At 38.5% G+C, this 25,127-nt stretch overlaps 1 protein-coding gene across 2 annotated transcripts in view; it reads left to right on the top strand.

The window, feature by feature from the left end:
- Positions 1-25,127, top strand: part of tox (thymocyte selection-associated high mobility group box) — a 92,697-nt gene that overhangs the window by 32,174 nt on the left and 35,396 nt on the right. Inside the window, exons 2-3 of one of the 2 annotated variants that reach the window (XM_022667713.2) lie at positions 17,064-17,129; positions 21,499-21,591. In XM_022667713.2, the coding sequence (XP_022523434.2) occupies positions 17,064-17,129; positions 21,499-21,591 (159 nt within the window). The remainder of the gene's footprint in view (positions 1-17,063; positions 17,130-21,498; positions 21,592-25,127) is intronic. The other variant, XM_022667714.2, reaches the window with a different exon arrangement.

Genomic DNA, 25,127 nt, shown 5'->3' with positions numbered 1-25,127 from the left:
AGCCTCAATTTGGTGACAAGGGGCAAGGGACACAAGGACACAAGGATTTTCCCAACTTTTTGCAAAAACAACCTATAGTGCTGTAGAAGAACATTTGATTGCTACCCTACTACATTCCTAGTGTGGGTTCTGAACATGGAAAGCGAGGCTCAAAACTGCTCTTTCTTCTTTTCCTGTTGTATATGACGCATCTTACCATGGATACTATGGAGCAAAATAAAGTGTGGATTAAAAAAAAATAGCTGATGGTTTAATACAGGGGTCGGTAATATGCGGCCCGCAGGCCTGATGTTGCCCACAAGCATAAAACATCTGGCCCGTGAGGTTCTTTGAAGTGTAGTGAACGATAATGAAAAAAATAAATAATAAAATTCTTCTCTGGTGAGCTTTTGTTTACATCCCTCACCTGATTCTCTGTCGCGCTCTGTGGGACTTTATTTTCCGCCCGTTTTCGTTTCTCCTTATATGGACGTTTTTTTCCCAGCCACGTCTGGCGGGGCAGCGATAGTGTATTGGACCACGCCCCTTACGACCCGGGTTTGATCCTGCATGAGGAGCTGTGTGTTTGTTTTTTTTTCTTCCTTTCTTCTTGGGTTTATCTGCTTTGAGATCAACTGTTCTGCAATTGGGTTCAACAACCCTCTGGGCTGGAGAGCTACTCCATCCCATTACACTTCATTTTCCAAAACAGATTTTTTTTTTGTGGCTCACCAAGTAATGGCTTGAAAAATTGCCGACCCCTGGCTTAATAGGTAGCTTGCTGGATTAGCCACTGTGCAAACCAGTATGCCGATACACGTCCACAGCACAAACAGCCTCGAACACACCCACGAGAGACAAACTCGTTGTCTGCCAGTGTGAACACCGGGTCAATGGCAGTGTTTATTTGCTTTTAAAGTTTCTCCTCTTGAGCCTCGGCTCCACAGAAGAAGAAGAAACACCATAAAAGCCTGAGGAACAAACCCCCATACTCTTACTTAGCCTGGTTCCTCTTCTGAGTCTTGATTCCTTTTGTGTTTAAATAGGTATAATTCAATAAATCCAGGCTGTATTTTAGCAAGACTGTTTTTGGCATTCTGCCATCAGATTAAAAAACACCAGTAAATCTCTGTCTGAATTAATAGTGAAGTAGGTTAAATTGAATTAGCAGTAATGGGAGTTGGCACGAGTGCTTTCCCCTCTCCTTCAGAATAGCTGAAATAATAGCGGTCCTCTCAGGCCGGTTCTGGCTGCGGTCCACCGGGTCGACCTTTATCTCCTCCTGATGTTCACAGATACACTCAGAAAGCTCCTGATGCTCTCAGCACACCATTTGTTTATAGGTTGGTCTGCTGAGCACCGTAATCCTGCCCTCATATTTACATTTTCATATTTACAGTTCTGCATTTCCAAATTTCCGAATCTCTGCATTTCCACTTTTTCACATTTATACTTCTCCAAATCTTTGTATTTCTAAATGTTCACATTTCCAAATATCTGCATTTCCACATTTCCATGTATCCACATTTCGGAATCTCTGTATTTCACCATTTCCCCATCCGATATTCCACATATCGTCGCTGTCCAATGAAAAACACTTATCTCCAAAACAGCAACTTTACAGGAGAGAGAAAAAAACTTGTAAACTTTCAATAGAAGTCAATGTAAAAAGAGTTTATTTCAGGTCATTTTGAAGAGTTTCTATTGGTCCGTTCATCAAGAAATTTTGGCAAAGTGTAAAGGACAGTTTGTCTGTTCAGATTATGTAGAAAACTAAAAATCGACAAAAATGGAGATAAGTGTTTTTCATTGGACAGCGACGATATTCAAATTTCCAAATTTCCAAATTTCTCCATCCGCATTTCCACATATCTGATTTCCCCATCTGCGTTTCCACATATCCACATTTCCAAATATCTAGTTTTCCACATTTTCCCATCTGCATTTCTGCATATTCGAATATCTGCATTTCCACATTTCCACATCCATATTTCTGCATTTCAACATTTCCACATATCCATGTTTTAAAATCTCTGCATTTCCACATTTCCCATCCGCATTTCCTTATTTTCCCATCCGCATATCCACGTATCTGAATCTCTGCATTTCCATTTTCCCAGTATGTATTTCTGCATTTGCGCATACAAGTTTCATGTTTTCGAATATCTGCAATTCCCTATTTCCCATCCACATTTCTACATATTTGCGTTTCCAAATATCTGCATTTCCACATTTCCCCTTCCACATTTCCACATACCACATATCATTTCCTAACTTCCACATATTATTTCCACATTTCCACATGTCTGCATTTCCACATCTTCTCATTTCCAAATTTCTGCATTTCCAATAAAAATATGAGCAAAATCTGTAGAAATCCTTTCTAATAAATGCTACAATCAGCTTTACCTTAATCCATCACTGACACAGATGTGCAAATGCACACACAGCTTGTCTAGTCCCTGTAGTCCTCTGTTCTAACTGCCTGCTCTGTGATGTGCTTTTATTAAATAGAGGCCCATCCTGAAAACATTCCTTATAACTTAAACATAAATGATATGGGGTTTTTGTAGTATGTGTATACTACATGAACTGTGAAGTCATATATTGTGTGTTATATTATTTTACTATGGAAAACAATTTATTTATTCAGTCGTTAGTAAGTTCTCGTGGCCTGGTTGAACTGTCTTTATGTTATTATTGCAGTCGTCCAGTCACACATGCTTGGCCTCCAAACACACTTTCACACACTTTTTACACACACTCTTGCACACACACACGCACACGTTATGTTGGGGTAAAAATAACCTGACCTACCTTCCAGACCTTCCAGCTGTAAACATCTGCGAGCGCTGATACAGTTAAACATGTTCTCACAGCAGTTAAACAGAGCTGACCTCCCACAGCTGCACTGAAACCTGCACCATTTATCACAACACTGCAATTAAAATCACTAAATAAATTAGAACAGTAGACATATTTTATTGTATTGTGTTTATTTTTGTTATTGTGATACACTGTATACTATTCTAAGTATATTGTAAATAAACCTGCCACAATAACTATTTTATTCGGACAATATGTTGTCCCAGACATAATTGCAATAAACATTACCATCATTTTATGCCACTGATATATTTATAGTAGCATAATAATGAATAATTGATTTAGCTTCTATTGGATAATGGATTTCACTCATTTTACACCATGTTCTAAATTATTATGCATGTGATATCTTTCTCAGATTTTCCTAAATGGTAATGCAAATGGCATTCATAATAATTTCTACGTCATGACCTGTTAAATATAAATGTAACTTTATTTAACAAACTTCCCAATGATGAATAAAAAATGTAACATGCACTGTTTGTTAAGTTGGAGCAGGGAGAGGACATGAAGGTGGAAACAATTGCGAGTAATATTTAATGAAACAGAAATAAACCAAAGAAATAAACACAAAAACAGAATGAATAAACAAACATGACTAACTAACAAAAACAAGAAATAAACTGAGACACGAAAAAAGCAACCTAACCGACGTGAAAATGTATAGAAAACCGACACAGGACACGGAAGAAGACAGAAAACAGGAAACACCCGGGGACAGGTAACGAGGGGGCGGAGCTACAAATGAACACAGGTGAAAAAACACTAAGGGTGAGACATGGGAGGAAGGACATGTGCAAGGGAAACAGGAGTCACAGAACAGGATAAAAACTTGACAGTGTTTCAAATTATGCAGGCCACAGGTTTCAAGCAATATGGGAAAGAAAAAGGATCTCTCTGCTGCTGAAAATAATGAAATTGTGCCGTGGCTTGAACAAGGTATGAAAAACTATTTTTTTTACAAAACTGAAGCGTGATCATCGTACTGTGAAGAGATTTATTGCTGATTCAGAGCACAGACAGGTTCGTGCAGATAGGAAAAGGAAAAATGAGGAAGATTTTTGCCAGGCAAATTCAACAAATTAAAGAGGGCAGCTACTAATATGCCATTACAAACCAGCAAACAGGTATTCGAAGCTGCTGGTGCCTCTGGAGTACCGCAAACCTCAAAGTGTAGGATCAACCCTGGATGGTCCAGATGGATTGAGTAGTGGCCAAACATCCATAATTTTTTTTATTAAAAAAAATATATTTTGGAGGTTTGTTCAGTATTTATATTACATTTATCTTAAAATTATACTGACTGTCATTTGCATTGATCATTTAGGAAAAAAATGAAAAAACATCACTTGTTTAATAACTTAAAACACAGTTTAATAGCAATTAAAAAACATATATATATATTAAGAATATTCTAACATTAAAATGGATTACAAATAGAACTGTCCGTTTAAACAGAAAGAGACTATAGCAGAAATTACATCAATATTCAATGCAGGAGATTCCCCCACACACATATATCCCACAATTCAGTGCATTCAGAGCTCTGTGTCTTCACTGGGACCTGGCAAAAGTCATGGGACATGTCAGCGTATGTTTGCTAGTATGTTCACAACATGCTTAATCTCAGTGTGTTTGAAATATAATTTAGTGTGCAAGGGAAATCCCCACCGCCTGGTGCGAGAAGAACGAGTACAACAAGTGTTTCCTTTTGGGTCGTACGCTTCAGCCGATCGTAAAATAAAGCAATTAATTGTGCGTGTCAGCTTCTATCGGCCTCTGGTGAAATATATCTTCATTTCCAGCAGCTCGGTCGCGATGCCCGGAGCGCTGAGTTATGATCCGCTGTAATTTTCTCTCAGTCTGAGGGGATATTTAACCAGCTAGCGGCTCAGAAACACTCGGAAACGCTCAGAAACACTCGGAAACGCTCAGAAACGCTCTCTGTTTTCCAGCTCGCTCGTTCAGCTGATGGGTCTCAGTGTTGAGCCGTGTCTAGAGACCTGGTCAGAGGGGTTAAGGGTCATTAAAGTTAGCAAATGGTTGCAGAGCTAATTTACAGCCTCTGTTTAATTGAGTCAGGGCATTTAATCCTGAATAGCACGGTTCTAACTAATGTTAGCATCATGCTAACTTCATAGCAGTTTAATTCAGTTCAGTTTATGTATATTTTGGTTTGTTTAGTTATTTTAAATTATTTTAATGCAGTTTCTGACACTATTATTCCTTCTGCTGTCCATGAACATACTGTACTGAAGTATGCTAGCATTGCTAAAAACAGTAGCATCAAGCTTCAACCGTCTCAAATTCTGTAAGATAACTGTTGTATCTAAAGCTAATAGCTAATAGCTAGTCTCTTAGTGTTTTTTATGTTTATTTATTTAGTTGTAATCTTAGGAGTGTTTATGGTTTAGTATTTGTTGAGTTATTTTATCCTTGGTCTTGAAAGCTTAAAATGTTTTTGGTCCTTTAATCCTTTAAAGGGTGTTTTTTAACCATTTTCTAACCATTATCACACTCCCTGGTCCTCCTCCCCCTTCAGTTTATATAAACTACGATTCCCATGATCCCCTGTTTCCTGAAAACTTACGTCACATGCTGAACAGCTACAGTCATGAACACATTTCTTGTTTAGCAAATTTCTTTTATATACATTTGTGGAAAACTCTCTGATTTTGCTATTTATAGGTTTACGTTTGAGTAAAATGAACATTGTTGTTTTATTCTATAAAACTACGGACATTTCTTATAAATTTCAAATAAAAATATTGTCATTTAGAGCATTTATTAGCAGAAAATTAGAAATGGCTGAAATAACAAAAAAAGATGCAGAGCTTTCAGACCTCAAATAATGCAAAGAAAACAACAAAGTTCATATTCATAAAGTTTTAAGAGTTCAGAAATCAATATTTGGTGGAATAACCCTGGTGAATTTTAATCACAGTTTTTTTCATGCATCTTGGCATCATGTTCACCTCCACCAGTCTTACACACTGCTTTTGGATAACTTTAAGCAACACCTGGTACAAAATTTAAGCGGTTCAGTTTGGTTTGAAGGCTTGTGATCATCCATATTCATCTTGATCATATTCCAGAGGTTTTCAAATTGGTAAAATCAAAGAAAAAGTTGATTCTGGAAAAATGTATATTGAAATTGCAAAAAACACTGGCCATCCTGCGCTGTGACTATAACACACGTGTACGTTCTGGTACCAATGCTAAAATCCCTAGCTGTCCTAGTTGATGATCATGAATCATTAAACCAATCAGGATAAATGTTTCCCAGATGCTCGGCGGCAGTGTGAGCGGATGGTACTGAGGATGGTGTCTGTATTCCCAGGCTGAAATCGGAGAGCTGGATCAGAGTGTTAATTCTAATACACTAATTACCCTTCAAACACAGCTCTCACAGCTCGTTTTAATCAGTGGTCTGCTGATCCAGGGTCGGACGATACTGATAATATCACTGATACCAATATTTCGAGTTAAATACACTGATATTTGATCATATTGGCTGAAATTAAATCCTATCATCTATCTCTTTATTTTCTCCATCTCTCCACATTCTATCTCTCTTTTTAAATCTAATGAAGGTATCTGATACAATACAAACAGACCAAGTTTTTATTGACACCATCTCATTTATTATTTATTCTAAAATCTAAGGTATACATTAAAAAAGAGTTTATCCTGCTTTTGTTGGTGTAACTGTCTCTACATATTGATATTGGACTTAATTTGCTATGGAGATTTGATTCTCTACTATTTCTCAAGCACAATTTAGTTGATAAATGAAAAAAAAAACATTTTACTTGAAAAAATCAGTAAAATAAGTTAGATTTATTGAGTATTGCAATAAATTAATGTTAAAAAGAGATATATTACATATTGAGACTGTAGGTAAGAAGATATTTGTGATATATATAGTTTTTTGCAGTCCTCTCACACTCTCTCTCTCTCTCTCTCTGTCTCTCTCTCTCTCTTTCTCTCTCTCTCTCTCTCTCTCTCTCTCTCTCCATGGCGACCCTGACCCACTTTTGGAGCTGCTTATTATGCTGGCTCGGGTTTATCGGTGGAAAGAATGTGTGTAATTTGGTTTGACAACAGGGCCCGGCATGTTCCTCTCGGAGAACCTCAGAGCGTTCTTATTAGTGATGTCAATCGATTAAAAAAAATAATCAGAATAGTCACAACTTTATTCTGTGGATAATTGCGATTATATAAACGTTGAGTCAAACTTAATAATAGGGGTTAATAGTAGATATTTGAATATTATGTCATATTATAATATGACAGGTTAGTTTTGATGAATAAATTAGAAACTTTTGATGTGCTGAGTAAAAATGTAACGATGAGCTTTAGCATCATGCAGGAGTTATAGATGTGTGTGAGAAATAGAGAGAAAAGAGAGCGGTAGTAAGAGTTACATATGAGATTTAATCTATATTTCAACATAAATTAAAAGGAATTAATTTATCATCTGAATTTGACATGAATTTGACATTAGTGATGCTGTGTTTATATCGCTAAATAAAACACTAATAATCACCAGGCTCTCTCTAAACTGCTGACAGCACTAATTGTATGTATTGTTGTTATAGTTATGTGTATGGGGGTGTATGCAGTGGTGTTTGGGTGAGGAGTCTAAAGGGGAGCTGTCTCACACTCGCGCCTCTCGCGCTTTCCTAAGCCGAGTGATTGACCTTTAAGATTTCAGCAGAAATGAAACCGAGTGAGCTCCCCCCCCTCTCAGCTCCGCCCCCTCCCCTGGGCCGGGGGTTTCGTGACAGGCTGAGGTGTTCCTGTCCTGCTGGTGGTTGAGTTGAGGTGATGAGTGTGAGTTTCAGACCGGCCCCAAACTGCATTTCCATCAGACCTCAAACACAAATGGAAATATTCAGAATCAGCTCACACTCAGCATCCATCTACACCATCGCACCCAGTTCAGGAGACGCACATGTGGCCAGTTTATAAATAAAATATATTTATAAACTGATGAAATAACTTCTAAATCTGTCATAAATCAGATTTTATTGTTATCTTGATTTGGGTTTTTGTGACAAACTTATTAAAATAGATTAATTCTCATTAACAACAGCAAACTCAGCAACAGAGGAAGCTCTTCACCTCTGTGATCACATGACACAGAAAGACTGGAGGCAGAGTGAGGTTAAATGAGGCAGAGTGAGACAGCAAGGGCAAATGAGGCAGAGTGAGGTTAAATGAGGCAGAGTGAGACAGCAAGGGCAAATGAGGCAGAGTGAGGTTAAATGAGGCAGAGTGAGACAGCAAGGGCAAATGAGGCAGAGTGAGGTTAAATGAGGCAGAGTGGGACAGCAAGGGCAAATGAGGCAGAGTGAGGTTAAATGAGGCAGAGTGGGACAGCAAGGGCAAATGAGGCAGAGTGAGGTTAAATGAGGCAGAGTGGGACAGCAAGGGCAAATGAGGCAGAGTGAGGTTAAATGAGGCAGAGTGGGACAGCAAGGGCAAATGAGGCAGAGTGAGGTTAAACGGTTACAGTGAGGTTAAAGAGGTAGAGTGAGGCCGTGTAAAATTAAATGAGGCAGAGCAATGCAGAGTGAGGCAAAGCAAATTTTAATGAGGCAGAGTGAGACAGCATGTTTAAATGAGATAAAGTGAGGCAGAATGAGGTTAAATGAGGCAGAGCAATGCACAATAAGGCAGAGCAGTGAGATTAAAAAGGCAGGTGCAGTGAGGCAGCGCGAAGTTAAATGAGGTAGAGTGAGACAGCGAGGTTAAATAAGCCAGAGCAACACAGAGTGAGGTTAAGAAGACAGTGAGGCAGAGCAAGGTTAAATGAGGCTGAGTGAGATAGCAAGGTTAAATGAGACAAAGTGAGGCAGACTGAGGTTAAATGAGGCAGAGCAAGGTTTAATGAGACAGAGTCAGGCAGCAAGGTTAAATGAGGCAGAGCTACACAGAATGAGGCAGCGTGAAGTTAAAGGTTAAATGAGGCAGAATGAGGTTAAAGGATGTAGAGTGAGGTTAAATGAGGCATATTAAGGTTAATAGAGGCAAGAAAAGATTAAATGAGGCAGAGCGGGGTTTAATGAGACAGAATCAGGCAGCCAGGTAAATGAGGTATAGAAAACCAGTGAGGCAGAGTAAGGTTAAACGAGGCAGAGCGAGGTTAACTGAGGTAGATTGAGGTTAACTGAGTCAGAGCAAAACAGTGAGGCAGAGTTAAATGTTAAAGGTTAAATGAGGTAGAGTGGGATTAATTAAGGCAGAGTGAGGATAAGTGAGGCAGAGTGAGGTAGAGGAAGACAAATACAACTACATCCTTTAAAAAACAATAAATTAAATTATTAAGAATATCCCAACATTTAAAATGAAAAATATGTAAAACATAAATGAAAGAAAATTATATTACTTATATTTTATTTTATTTGAACATATTGGATAGTACATTGATATTGTAATTATTGTAAAAGACTTGGTTGTAGTAAATATTTTTCAGTATTTTTCCATATTGCCAAAAATATTATATTTAAAGAGGTACTCTGAAATATTGTGATATTATATCAGGGCCCCGGTTAAGAAACAGCCTGCAGTGTTTAGAGTTTTTATGTTTATGAAGCAGATTTTTTATAAAGGCATTAAAGCTGTTTGTGACGGTATGAGAGGTTTTATAATGGATATTTTGGAGCACTCTGATACGTCCAGCCGCTGAAAGCTGGACATAAAAGGGGAAGAAAATGAGCGGGGTGGGGGGTAGTGTGTTTGAATTGCAGGGTGTGAAGAATAAACACACACACACACACACACACACACACACACACACACACACACACACACACACACACACTCTCTCTCACAGTGTGATTTTCCCATAGTCTGACCTTCTATAAGAAACTGATGAGGAATGAAATTGGTTCCAGTCTACAACAACAGAAAAAAAAAGATTCGATTCACATCTTGGTGTATGGGACACACACACACACACACATATACACACACACACACACACACACAGAACAATGTCTTGGATGAGGTTTACAACAACACAAAAAACCCCAAGAAAAATAAGCTTAGTTTTACTCTATTGGAATCCAGATTACCCATACACTGTATGGACAAAAGTATTGGGACACCTGTTCATTAATCACTGTTTAGTTATGGTTGTGATGATGTTGCCAGGTGGTATCTATGATGTTGCTAGATGATTACTATGGTAGGTATCCCAGGTGGTTGCTGTGGTGTTGCATCTCTCCTGGTCTGAAGTCTTCCCAGAAAAGTGACCATTGACTGTAGAAGAAACACTGGATGAGATGGTGTCCATATACTACCTCACTCTACATCTGTTCTACCACTCTGCCTCATTCTGCCTCACTCTGCTTTACCTCAGTCTACTGCGCTTTGCCCCACTCTACCTCTATATTTCTTACTTTGCCTCAATCTACCTAACTCTATACTTCACTCTTTCTCACTCTTACCATGACTTTACTTTATCTAACCCTGCGCTCCAACTCGTTCTACCTCTGCCTCATTCTGCCTCACTCTGCTGTACCTCAGTCTACTTGTTTGGCCCAACTCTAACTCTGCCTCATTTTACCTCACTCTGGCTTACTCTACCTCAGTCTACTTTACTCTGCCTCATTCTACCTAAATCTGCCTCACTCTATCTCATCCTGTCTTGCTCTATCGCAATGTAAATTGCTTTGCCTCACTCTACCTCACTCTGCCTCGATCTACCAAATTCTACCTCCCTTTACCTCGTTCTGCCTTGCACTACCCCACTCCACATTGCTTTGCTTCACTCTGCCTCAGTTTACCTCATTCTACCTAACACTGCCTTGCTCTATCTAATCCTGTTTTGCTCTACCTCACTGTACATTGCTTTGCCTCACTCTATCTCAATCTTCCTCATTTTACCTCACTCTACCTAACTCTGCCTTGCTCCTCCTAATTCTGCCTCCCTTTACCTCATTCTGTCTTGCACTACTCTACTCCAAATCGCTTTGACTCACTCTGTCTCACTTTGCCTCATTATACCTCACTTTGCCTCATTATACCTCACTCTGCCTTACTCTACCTCAGTCTACTTTGCTTTGCCCGAATCTACCTGCCTCGCTCTACCTCACTCTGTCTTGCTCTACCTCACTGTGCATTGCTTTGCCTCACTCTACCTAACTCTGCCTCACTCTACCTAACTCTGCCTCACTCTACCTAACTCTGCCTCGCTCTGCCTAACTCTGCCTCACTCTACCTAACTCTGCCTCGCTCTACCTAACTCTGCCTCGCTCTGCCTAACTCTGCCTTGCTCTGCCTAACTCTGCCTCACTCTACCTAACTCTGCCTCGCTCTACCTAACTCTGCCTCACTCTACCTAACTCTGCCTTACTCTACCTAACTCTGCCTCGCTCTACCTAACTCTGCCTCACTTTACCTAATTCTGTCTATCACTACCCTTCTTCATATTACTTTGCCTCACTGTGTCACTGTGCCTCATTGTACATCACTCTGCCTTACTCTACCTCAGACTACTTTGCCTGAATCTGCCTAACTCTGCCTCGCTGTGCCTCACTCTACCTCCAGCCTAGTTATGTTGTGTGAGCACAGTCTGCAGTGTAAAGAGCTCCCTCTGTTGCTGAACGTGGGTAATGCAGTTTGAGTTTGCTGTTATTCACTATGTTATCGCAGCTCTTACGATGTGTTTATCGTCAAAAGTCATTTCATTACAGCAATAAAAATACAATTTATCTTCCAGCCCTAGCTGCCACATACAGAAATACACAGTGCTGGTCTATCTCTGATATCTGGAATATTCCTAATTCCTAATATTCCTTTATTAGCAATTAAAACCCACTCAGAAAGAAATTACATTCACAATCACACACTTAAACACCTTTAAACAAATTAAACTCACTTAACCGCACACACATTCAAAAACAAAACATGCCAAAGTGTTCCATTAGAAACAGAGCAAGTGAACACACTGCTGAGAGACGTGCACTCATCACATTTACCAAGAGAAATAAAAACGTGTCCCGATAACAATTTAAACCCATTTTACACAACAGCCCCCTGCTTTTATCCACTAAAAGCCTGTTTCACAAAGAACTCAGCTCCAGAGACAGCCCCGCTGCTGCAGCTCGCAGAGCCGAGGAGGGCGCGGCTATAAAGAGAGGAGCACAGGTGCGAATCCAGAAATAGGATTCATTCTATTTGATTACAGTATGTATCAGTGAGCAGGAGATATGTCACTTCTAGACATATCAGCCAGAGCCAGGCCAGCAAATGCATAAAACCAATTTGACAAAGAGGTCAATATACAGCAGCCAATAAAAAGCGGAATCTACAGGATCTGTCAGGAGCCATAAACATCAGAATAATGGCCTCCCTCTTCCTCTATTCCTCCTCTCCTTCTCTCCTTCTCCTCTCTGATCGCTTTCTGTCTGTTTATTTATTTTATCCTCTATTTCTCCACCGAACACAAAATGTTCAGCGGTGGTGATGAAACGCTCGACACTTCCTGATGAAAAGCTTCTCAACTGACGATTAAGGGTGTAAAACTACATCAATATATTGAAGTATCACGTTAATATATATTTTGTTTTGCAATACTGTAGCAATGTTCGAAAACATTGCTACAGTATAAATATATAAAAAACATATAAATATCTATGTTTAATTATAAGTTTAGGTGTAAAGATTGGTGTCAGAAGTGGTTTAAGTTAGTGTTGTATTTAAACTGCACAATAAATTCAACTGTTCTGATTGGATACAAAATACAATTTTTCTTCTACTCAGATTTTATAAATATAATAGGGGGCGATATGCTGAGATGGTGTCCATATACCTTTGGCCATTTTGTGGATCATAGTTTTGTTCCTGTGTAATCATACTGCATCAATCTACCTTACTCTGCCTCGTTCTGCCTCTCTCTGCCTCGTGCTACCTCACTTTAAATCGCTTTACCTCACACTAGATATATGTATGTATAATATATGTTATTTCACGTTATTTCGTTTTGCAATACTGTAGCAATTTTCAAAAACGCAGTATCAAGGTTTAATTATTGGTTTAGATGTAAAGATTGGTGTCAGAAGTGGTTTATTTAGTGTTTTGTTCAAACCCCGCCCACTAGTCAGCAGTGTTGCGTTTAAACCCGTATTGGCCATATTGTGGATCAGATTTCTGGTATTCTAAAATCATTCTGCCTCGTTCTACCTTACATTACCTCACCCTGCCTCATTCTGACTCGTTCTACCACACTTTGCCTCATTCTGCCTCATTCTCCCTCAATCTACATCACTTTACCTCACTCTATCTAACCCTGCCTCACTCTTAGAGCTTAGATCAGGCCCAAAATATCGGCTCGACTTGCCTTTAATGATTTAAACCGACATTTTTTTTAGTAAGTAGAGTGTTAAAACTATTTTTTTCTATACTTTCAGGCTGTTTGAATGAGCGAAATCTGTTCAGAATGATGTTAATTAACATTCCAACACTGAAGAAGATCTATTATTTAAGATAACACAGCTGATCCACAGCTTAAACATCGGTAAAAATGATGCTTAAATGACTTTCCTCTATTTTAATATAATTTAACATGCTTTAAGAATAGAAAATAAAGTCTAAACAAACATTTTTTTTGTTTTAAGCTTATAGTCTGCCGGGAGTTCGAACTCCCGCTCATGCAGCTTTACCATCAGCTGGCGGCACTCAGAGGGAGCAAAATTGGCCCTGCTCCCTCCGGGTGGGTAGATGGCGCTCTCTCCCCATCACACTTAAGGTGGCGCTGGGCGGCACGAGGCGTCTGTGAGCGGATGAATCGGAACCTGATGATTTATCCGCAGCAGCTCGAAAAAAGGGGTGATTGATTTCACACGTGTCGGAGGAGGCGTCACCGGTGATGGGGACGCACAAAGGGGTGGGACAATTGGATATCCAAATTGGGAGAAAATGGGGGAAAAATCAGAAATAAAAATTATTTAAAAAAAACAGATGCCTACATCATAGACCTTTTTCTTTAGCCTGACTTGAGCCACTTTTTAAAATCATTGTAAATGTACATGTTTGCATCTCTTGCTGACAGAGAAAGTGTTGATGCTTCATTAAACAGATTTTTGATTAAAAACGTATTTTTTAGTGCAGTGATTTGTTAAATAATATAGAGGTTATTCATGATCATCCATGATTAGCACTCTGTGTCGTTACACAGGTACAGTTACACTCTTTACCCTGGTAAAAGCACTGTATCCTTGTTATAAATGCACACCATCACAGTGTTATTTTCTCTCTCTTCTGCACTGGTTTATATCCTCTCCTATAAATTCAGTCCTCTTCACTGGTTCTGCCTTCAGCCTCCCCCTCCCCCTCCTCATCTCCTCCTATTGATTCAGTGTGATATGAATAATGTACAGAATCTGATCTCATTACTGCTCTCGGATATAGAATACTGATGATTGTATAGCATTAGCATGAAATTAGCTCTCTCTTATAGTCACTGGGAGATGATTCCTCTCACAGTCGAGTTATTGTGCTCATTTCTGATACGAGGAACGAGAGCTCAGTTGTGTGAAATGGCCTGAAAATCACGTTTCTGCCTCAATTTAACATCCCAGAATCTAATACGCTGCTGAGATTCATGCATATTATATAGGAGTCTTTGTAATATTAGTAATAGTGGTATATCTACAGTGTGTGTGTGTGTTGTGTGCAACTATGCAAACCAGATATTAAATCCCAAACTGTCTAAATGGCTCTTTAAATAAGTTAATCAATCTTACTTTAATCTTATAGAACCTCTACAGTGATAGTCTAATGCACAGCCTAATGCACAGTTTAATGCACAGTCTAATGCTCAAGTTCAAGTGCACAGTCTAATGCTCAAATTTAAATGCACAGTCTAATGCTCAAGTTTAAATGCACAGTCTTATGTACGGTCTAATGCTCAAGTTCAAATGCACATATTGGTGCTCAAGTTTAAATGCACAGTTTGATGCTCAAGTTTAAATGCACAGTTTGATGCTCAAGTTTAACTGCACAGTCTAATGCACAGATTTAAATGCACAATCTAATGCTCAAATTTAAAAGCACAGCCTATTGCATAGTCTAATGCACACAGTCCCATGTGCACAGTCTAATGCACATTATAATGCATAGACTAATGCACGCAGTATAAAATACACAGTTTAATATACACAGTCTAATGCATAGTATAATGCACAGTCCAATGTGCACAGTCTAATACACAGTCAAATGCACAATGAAACACAGTATTGGTAGGAGTTTCTAATAAAGTGGCCATTGACACTGGAAGCACAAGTTGTAGTAGGTGGTTCTAATAAAGTGTCAGTCAGTTGAAGCACAAGATTGCTGTGGATGCATGTTTTATTAAGGTGTTTCTAATAAAGTGGCCAGAGAAAAAGCATCAGGTGGACCACATATAAACGCACACGCACACTTATCTCTCTCTCTCCCTCTCTCTTTCTCTCTCTTTCTCTCTCTCTCCCTCTCTCTCTCTCTCTCTCTCTCTGGGCTCTTCACAGTGAGCTGGGGGAGTGGTTTTGTGTTGAACAGCTTAATTACAGCAGTAATAAGTGTAGCTGTGGAGTTTAGAGAGTTATTGGTGTTAGGACGAGCATGTCGTTAAGCCCCGCCCCCGAGGATCTTTGCGTATTAATCATAATGAGGAATTTGTTAGCATGCGGTCGTGTCGGTTCAGATCAGTTTCTCCTACACGGCTTCCTTCTGAAGCTGCCAGCTGTCCGGCATGGTGCTGCGCGGATCGATTTACAGGCCGCTGGCCATTAGGGCCTGTTTTGTTTTTTGTTGTTTTTGTTATTTGATAAGTCATTTGCATATCCGCGGCAGCTGCAGGACGACGCTGCTGCTTTACCTGCTCACACCTGTCCCTCCTTTCTCTCCTGTTTCCTCTGAAACTCTTCATTTTCTAAAGTGTCCTACAGTCTGACGCCTCAGCTCTGAGAGATGACACACTTCTGCTTTACAGTGATGCAACCAGGCTCCGCCCACAAGCAGCACGGGTGTGGTGTTCTATAATACCAGAGCCATCTTTAGGCTGCAGTTCTCAAAACAGTCATGACACATGTATGAAATGTTGATATATTATAGGGTGATTACAATATTTAACCCTTGTGTGGTGTTCATATTTTTGTTACTCGTTTACTTTGTTGCTTGTATTTAATTCAGCAAAATTAAGCAATTTTAAATTAAAATGCTTTACACATGCTCGCTTCACCTAAATTGCAAGCAATATAAACAGCTTACATGGTTAATATTTGCCCTTTACCTTTCTTATGTTACATTTCTTTCAAAAAGTGCTTCTCTTTTTTTTATTAGTTTTTTAATAAAATGTAAAAGAAAATGAATTAAACTCAAGATATGAGTAGAAAATTTGTTTAGTTTCAAATTTACAAATGAAGCAATGTTTATTAACCCTTGGCCAAACATATTGTTTGTAATATAAATGTGTGTGTGTGTGTGGGGGGGGGGTGTACAGTGTGTGTTTATCGAAAATGTGTTTTGATATATGTTTTTCACAGAAAATGAGCCAATGCCAATGAGTTTGAGTTAGAAAAAATATTTTTTTAGTATCATTTGATGAAAAATGATAAAAAATGATGAAACATTTTAGTGTTTTGCCCTCACTGGCCACTTTATTAGAAACACCTACTACAGTACCTTGTGCTTCCACTCACTGGTTGGCCACTTTATTAGAAACACCTACTACAGTATCTTGTGCTTCTACTCACTGGACGGCCACTTTATTGGAAACACCTACTACAGTACTTTGTGATTCCACACACTGGCCGCTTTATTAGAAACACCTACTACAGCACCTAGTGCTTCCACTCACTGGCCACTTTATTAGAAACACCTACTACAGTACCTTGTGCTTTTACTCACCAGCCGGCCACTTTATTAGAAACACCTACTACTGTACCTTGTGCTTTTACTTACTGGCCACTTTATTGGAAACACCTTCTACAGTACTTTGTGATTCCACACACTGGCCACTTTATTAGAAACACCTACTACAGCACCTTGTGGTTTGACTCTCTGGCCACTTTATTAGAAACACTTCCCTTGTGTTTTCTCTTATTTAAAGGACTTTTATAATATATAAACTGATTTATCTGATGTATGGACGTGTTTAAGTTGTTGTTTTTAATATCCTCTCTGTTTCTCTCTCTGTGTTTCTGCAGTTTGACGGTGAAAACATGTTCATGGGTATGCCTGAGCCCAGCGCGGACTTTGTGCCAGGGAACCAGGTGGGTTAATTACTCTTCCCTCCTTTTGTTTCAACTCGTAATTAAACCAATTTAAGCCGCAGCATCTCAGAATTAGTGCTGCTATCTGCCGCCGCCACAATCAGACTCTATTATAGCCTGTAAACAAAGCCTTTAAATCTTTGTGTGGGATTAATGAATCGCAGCTTTAATACGTATTTATTCGCCTTTCATTTCCTCTGTTTACTCTTCCGTGTGTGTGTGGAGTTCTCGGAGGTGTTGGATGTTCCCACCAGGCTTTAATGGAATACTCCTGTAACTTGTTAGCCTAATCTCTGTGTGCAAGTCTGTATCTGTGAGGTACAGTCAGTTACCTCACACACTCGTTTCAGCATGACTCGCTATACCTGCCAATTTCCTTTATTTCATTTTGTAGCAAAAGTAGAGTGGATTATACGTCAGACTTAGTGTGTGGGAGAACATCAGAAAATATTATATATACAGCTCTGAAAAAAAAGTTAAGAGACCACTTCAGTTTCTGAATCAGTTTCTCTGATTTTGCTATTTATAGGTTTATGTTTGAGGAAAATAAATATTGCTGTTTTATTCTATAAACTATGGACAACAATAGAAAATATTGTCATTTAGAGCATTTATTTGCATAAAATGAGAAATGGCTGAAATAATAAAAAAGATGCAGAACTTTCAGACCTCAAATAATGCAAAGAAAACAAGATCATATTCATAAAGTTTTAAGAGTTCAGAAATCAATATTTGGTGGAATAACCCTGTTTTTAATCACAGTTTTCATGCTTCTTGGCATTTTCTTCTCCACCAGTCATACACACTGCTTTTGAATGAATTTATGCCTTTACTCCTGGTGCCAAAATTCAAACAGTTCAGCTTGGTTTGATGGCTTGTGATCATCCATCTTCCTCTTGATTATATTATTATTATATTATTATATATATAGAGGTTTTCAATTTGGTAAAATCAAAGAAACTCATCATTTTTAAGTGATCTCTTTTTTATCCAGAGCTGTATATAGGTATTTTTTAATTGTTCATGAAATTAAGATTGTGTGGGACAGAAATGTAAAACTAGAAAATTAAACATCAATGCGAAATGATTTGGTCTTTACTGTACTAAATCGAAAAAAAAATGAAATATTAGAAGTTTTACACCTAAATATGGCCCAACCAAAAAAGAGGTGTTTTTAGTCCAGATCAAGTAATCATGGTCTGGTTTATCTGCAGTGTAAAAACACTTTTCTACAATAATTTATTAAATATTATAAAGTGATGCTAAAATCACCTGTAAAGCCTGAAAGAGTTTAAAACAGAGACGTTGAATAAAGAAGTAAACCTTGAACCACCCCATAACTCTTTCTTTCTCTCTCTCTCTCTTTCTCTGTCAGTGTGTGAAGTGTTATGAATAATTACGCTCGGCTCTAATAATGAAACCTATTAAAGAATCCGTCCATATGTTGGAGCGGGCGAGCGGGCGAGGTTGAGTGCTGATCCTCTGTTCTGGTGGATGTTAGTGAGGTTTCAGGGCCTTGCTCGCTCTCTGAATGTGTGATACGGGGTAATTCACACCTCTTTCACACACTCTGTGAAAATACTGCACTTAAATATGATCACTCTCTCATTTGAAGAGTCTGAGGAACTGCAGCTCTTACAGCTTCTCTTTGATTGCTCCCTTTGATCGCGGTGCTTTTAGGAAGGAAGATAAAACTTACCGGGAACAATAAACGATTAAAGATTTAGACGGATGTGATCAACATTTACATGTAACACACGTGCAACACTGCAACATGCCAGATACATCTCAGCATGTTGAGGTTGTAGAGGTTCCTAATGGTGTTCTGTGATAATACATCTCATGCATCTTCAATACTCTCACGCAGTTCCTGCAGATTTTAAGTAGAGGTGGCTGGGAGAGTTGATAGCATTTCCAAAAGCATTCCACATGTTTTCAAAAAGGAATAAGTCTGTGCATATTTTACTTTTGCATATTTTAATACGCCACTACTGTTTACTTTAATTAAAATAAAATAGCTTGACATGTAAACATAATGGCACAAATAATATGTTTTTTTTTTCCAAACTTTTACATTTAGTAAATTAAGAATAATTGAAGAATAATGTGCAATCATATGTGCAGCTACACCACAAGCCATGTAATATTATTAAAACAGAGACATCAGTCCAAATAGTTCAGAGATCTGTTAAAATGTGAAACTCATATATTATGTAGATGTATTACACACAGAGTGATCTATTTTAAGAGTTTATTTCTTTTATTGTTGATGATTATGGCTTACAGCCAAAGAAAACCCAAAAATCAGTGTCTCAGAAATGTAGAATATTATATAAGACCAATTGTTACTTTTGGCAATGTGGGCAGTGTGCCAAGTCCTGCTGGAAAATGAAATCCACATCTCTATAAAAGTTGTCAGCAGAGAGAAGCATAAAGTGCTGTAAGATTTTGATGAGGACATGTCTCTCCAGACCATCACTGATCATCAGTAAATTTTACATTTCATTTGTAAATCAAGGGAGCAGAGTCTGGAGGAAGAGTGGAGAGACACACAGTACAAACTGCTTGAGGTCTAGAGTGAAGTTTCCACCAATCAGTGATGGATTAAAGAGACATGTGATCTGCTGGTGTTGATCCACTGTGTTTTATTATCAAGTCTAAAGTCAGTGCAGTTTTGTTTTCCCACAAAATCTTACAGCACTTCATATCTTACAGCTTCCCTCTGCTGCTGACAACTTTTATGGAGATGCGGATTTCATTTTTCAGCAGGATTTGGCACACTGCCCACACTGCCAAAAGTACCAATTTGTCTTATATAATATTCTAACATCCTGAGACACTGATTTTTGGGTTTTTATTGGCTGTAAGCCATAATCATCAGCAATAAAAAAATAAAGACTTAAAATAGATCACTCTATGTATTATGAGTTTCACACTTAGAATTGAATTACTGAAATAAAGTAACTTTTTTAATTATAAAATTTTTTATTCTAGTATAATATAAAAGATCAGATTTTAGACCAGATTTTTATCTGTGGTGTGAATGCAGCTTAAGTGAGAGTGAGATAAAGCAGCATAACAGTATAAAGAGTGAGTTACGGGGTGATATACTGTACGTTTAGAATGTGTACAGCGGCACTGTTTGTCTTTACTGCAGCAGGAAACATAAATTAGTGATATTTCACTCATGTATTATTCAGCGTGATGTGGAGAGAGAGTGAACAGCGCAGATCATTCCAGCCATATGCTGGGTGATAATCTACAAAGATTTCTCTACTGAAAACTGTTTATTTGTGTGAATAAAGCGCTTCAGTTTATTCACAGCAAGCTTAGATTTCTAATATTTTGTCTACGGTTGAGTTTTCAGTGAAAATTCTCCAGCACTAAGGCCTTAGCATTAGCCGCTAATCACAGCTCTAGCGGGACGTAAATGCAGCACGATAGCGCTAGACTGAGTGTTTTAGTGACCCAGGGCAACATTAGCTAGCGGTTCATCCCACATAGCTTTTTAACATAGCAAACACACTTTCTGAATGGCCGAAAAAGCTAGCGCTGCGGTTAGCAGCTAAAGCTAATGCTCATAATGCTGTACTTCAGCGAAGAGGCTTTACTGCTCCTTAATACCTCACTGGTAGAGTTTGTACATAAGGTGCACTGGATTATAAGGCGCACCATTGATTTTTGGTCAAATTGAATAATTTTAAATGGCCTTATAGTCTGAAAAATTCAGTACTTTTAATGCAGGTTAATGGAATAAACTTGTTTGAATGATCTGGATTTTGTTTATGAAACACTGTAGAGAAAACCTACCAGACCACACTGTTTTTAGAATGCAAATATTACACGCTGCAGGAATTATGTCAAGGCACGATACCATTAAATACAATATTTTTTCTCCTCTCAGCTCATTAATTTTGTGACTGCTGCTTTAAATCCAGTTCAGCATCACTGCATTTACTTAAACAGCTGGATATTAAGCCTTGATGTGTTGAAACAGATGTTCAGGAGGGTGGAAAACACTAAAATGTGCATCTACAGTCTAAACAGACCTAAACTATACTCAAGGGACATGGACAAACGTATTGGGACATCTGCTCATTTATTGTTTCTTCTGAAATCAAATTTACTTATTAAAAAGAGTTTATTCTACAGTCTCTACTGTCCAATAAAGACTTTCTACAATAGTTTAGAACATTGCTGTGAGGATTTGATTATATTAAGCTAAAAGAGCTGAATGTCGAATGCATTATCGCATTAATTCAAAATATTTGAGGATATACTGTATTAATACTGTATAAATTCTGTATTCTGCTGGTTGGTAGGTGCTCTAGATAACTATCATTTATTCATTTTCTTTGGTCTGTTGTAGTTCCGCGTTCCTGCGAGTCCGAATCAGATGCAGCAGAGCCCCAAACAGGGCGGACAGTGGAAGAGGGAGGCGGACAGCTCGAGACTGCCCTGGGTAAATACATCACTTTACAATATGCCTCAGTGCAGTTGCTAAGCTTTGCTGTGTGGTTGATAAGATATTCCAGCTGGTTGCTGGAGCAATTACGTTACTCTTCTTCCTAAAGTAACAGCAAGTACAGAAAATAAGATTATAAATATAAAAGACTGGGAGACACTATATGTACAATACAAGAAGGACACAGATAGAATACGTGAGACAAAAAGACACAAGACAATAGTTTAACAGTGATGAAGGGGAGATTAAAGAGGGAATGACAGTTCAAGTATATACAGAACCCATATAACAGTAGTGGAAATATAGTGGTATAATAACTTTCAGCTGGTTGCTATGGTATTTCAGCTGGTTGCTGTGGTGTTTCCCCCCTAAAAATAACAAATCAGTCTCTCTTTCATTCTCTCTCTCTCTCTCTCTCTCTCTCTCTCTCTCTCTCTCTCTCTCTCTCTCTCTCTCTCTCTCTCTCTCTCTCTCTCTCTGTCTGTCTGTAATTAGTTTTATTGGCAGTAACAGGGTTGAGTTCACCTTGACCCTCAGTGTTCAGCTCCTGCTTTTAATCACACATTAGCCGAATTACACTTTACACTCTACACGCTACAGTTGCTGTGTGTGTGTGTGTGTGTGTGTGTGTTAGGGTGTGTGTGTTGCTTTCTTTAGTCTCAGTATTAAAAGTAGTAAAGAAATAAGCTTGAATTCAAAAGCACATTAAAGAAAAATTAAGTTTGTGTTTTTATTTGATAAACTCTATCTGACCAACAGGCATGTTAGATCTGGTTATCTGGTTTAATGTAAGCCATGATGTGGGTTGTTTAGATTGTCATAAGGGTCAATGGTGTAACACTGTCAGACATTGTAATGGTCACTGGTGTAACACTGTCAGTCTTTGATATGGGTCAGTGGTGTAACACTGTTGAACATTGATATAGGTCAGTGCTGTAACACTGTGGAACATTGATATAGATCAGTGGTATAAGAGTTAGACATTAAAATTGGTCAGTGGTGTAACACTGTCAGTCTTTGTTATGGGTCAGTGGTGTAACACTGTTGAACACTGATATAGATCAGTAGTATAGGAGTTAGACATTAAAATTGGTCAGTGGTGTAACACTGTCAAACATTGATATGGGTCAGTGGTGTAACACTGTTGAACATTGATATAGGTCAGTGGTATAAGAGTTAGACATTAAAATTGGTCAGTGGTGTAACACTGTCAGTCTTTGTTATGGGTCAGTGGTGTAACACTGTCAAACATTGATATGGGTCTATGCTTTAACACTGTCAAACATTGATATGGGTCAGTGCTGTAACACTGTTGGACATTGATATGGGTCTGTGGTGTTACACTGTCGAGAGATTGATATGGGTCAGTGATGTAACAGTGATGATTGTGTTATGGGTCAGTGGTGTAACACTGTCAGAGATTGATATAGGTCAGTAGTGTAACATTGTCAGTCTTTGTTATGGGTCAGTGGTGTAACACTGTGAGTCTTTTTATGGGTCAGTGGTATATCACTGTCAGACATTGTTATGGGTCAGTAGTGTAACACTCTCGGACATTGTTATGGGTCAGTGGAGTAACACTATCGGAGATTGACATGGGTCAGTAGTGTAACACTGTTGGACATTGATATGGGTCTGTGGTGTAACACTGTCAGACATTATTATGGGTCAGTTAGTCTTTATGTGTCAGTAGTGCAACAGTGTCCCACTTTATTATGGGTCAGTAGTGTAACACTTTCAGACTTTGTTATGGGTCTATGGTGTAACAGTGTGCATTGTGTTATGGGTTAGTGGTGTAACACTTTCAGACTGTTATAGATGTCTGGTGTTAGATTTTTTGATGGGTCAGTGGTGTAACACTAACAGTGTTATGGGTCAGTAGAGTAACAGTGTGAGATGCTATTTATCTTAACATGCTATTGTAGCTGTAACTGCAGTAATACAGTATTTATTAGTGATAAATCTATAACTGATCAGTAAATATACAGCAGATGAGTTTCGTTTTACAGGGTCGTTTCAGACTGACGGGTCTGTTAGTGAGCGGTATTGTCAGTGTTGAGGTTGGGTAGTGAGATGAGTGTGAGGTCGAGTCATTACTGTGATTTTATTGTGAGCTGAGTGACAGCGTGTGAGAAAAGGCTGCATTTGAGCTTCACTTGTGGGAGTTTATCTCAGTTTTGGTTTGAACTCGTGCTTTCCTGAGATCATTTTGTCATTTTGTCGCTTTTCAATATTTCCCACTTGAACCATCTGCTTTTTTAGAGTTTTTAAACTGAGAATAGTGAACCAACAGTGTCCTTTGAGCAGCATCTTTTGGGCACTGATGGAGGACCAGAGCTTCTGTCTCTGACTTTACGTTATTTATCTACAGGGTGTTTGAGCTGTAGGTAGGAGTGTGTAATAGAGTGGAGGACTGAGAGATTAAACACAGTGTTTAAAAACTCCAGCAGCACTGCTGTGTTTAATAAGAAAGTGTCACAATACTTTTGTCCCTGTTGTGTATCTGCATTGGTTTAATGCATTGTTGGATCTCAGGAGTCTGTGTGTGTGTGTGTGTGTGTTGGCTGTTGAACAGCAGTTACATTTATATGTTAATTAGCAGTGAACGTTCAGATTAGCCTCGAGCTCGGCGCACTCTACGTTTATTTATTTTAACACTGTAGCAAGATGAAGTGGTGTGTGTGTGTGTGTGTGTGTGTGTGTGTGTACCCACATGCCAGTGATTCCAGATAAATCCAGCTACACACACTGCCGCTAAAATGTCTAACTTCGAAAATATACATGTTCCTCATGTTTCTGGAGGTTTCTCAGAAACACTAGAGCCTCAGTACTCTGTTCTCTCGACTGTATATATAAAGAGCAAGAAGAACCCATTAGTGTGAATGAGGAATGAGGCAGTATGTTGATTTAAAAACAGCATTTTTATTTTATTCATGATTTTATTTCTTTTTTTCTACTTTCAGTGTTTGAATATTCTTAATAATTAAGTGATAAGTTTATTTATATTCTCTTATTTCTTATTTTTTATGTCTCTCTCTCTCAGAGTGGCTGGTGTACAGTAAATAGGCTGGGTTATTATGTCCAACTACTGTAGCATTTAGCATTTAAGCTAACATCACTCAGAGCCGCATTACCAAAACAGCAAGGCAGGCTTGTTTTTGTGTTTTGTTTCCTTTAAAAAGTAATATAATTGTAAGTTATTATAAGTAATTGTGTGTAATTGTATGTAATTGAGTAATTACACCATGGCACAACGACCTTCAGGACACCTGTAGAGCCAGGAGACGACACAGCCAATCAGCATCTTCAAAAGCTTCTGTAATTTGAATAAGGTGTTTCTGCAGGTTGTAGGTGGTGTGAAGAGCACACACACACACACACACACACACACACACACACAAAACGGCTCATATCTTGTTTTTGTGTGTTTTTATGTTGGTTTTAAATTTGTTTTAAATCATACAGTTGTGTAGAATGGGTCTGTTGTGCAGCTGTGGGGTGTGTAACAGGTCAGTGGTGTGATAAGAGACAGT

The sequence above is a fragment of the Astyanax mexicanus genome, chromosome 18, assembly GCF_023375975.1.
Source record: "Astyanax mexicanus isolate ESR-SI-001 chromosome 18, AstMex3_surface, whole genome shotgun sequence".
Lineage (NCBI taxonomy): Eukaryota > Metazoa > Chordata > Actinopteri > Characiformes > Acestrorhamphidae > Astyanax > Astyanax mexicanus.
The sequence above is the reverse complement of the archived record's forward strand: the minus strand, read 5'-3'. Positions and strand labels throughout refer to the sequence as shown.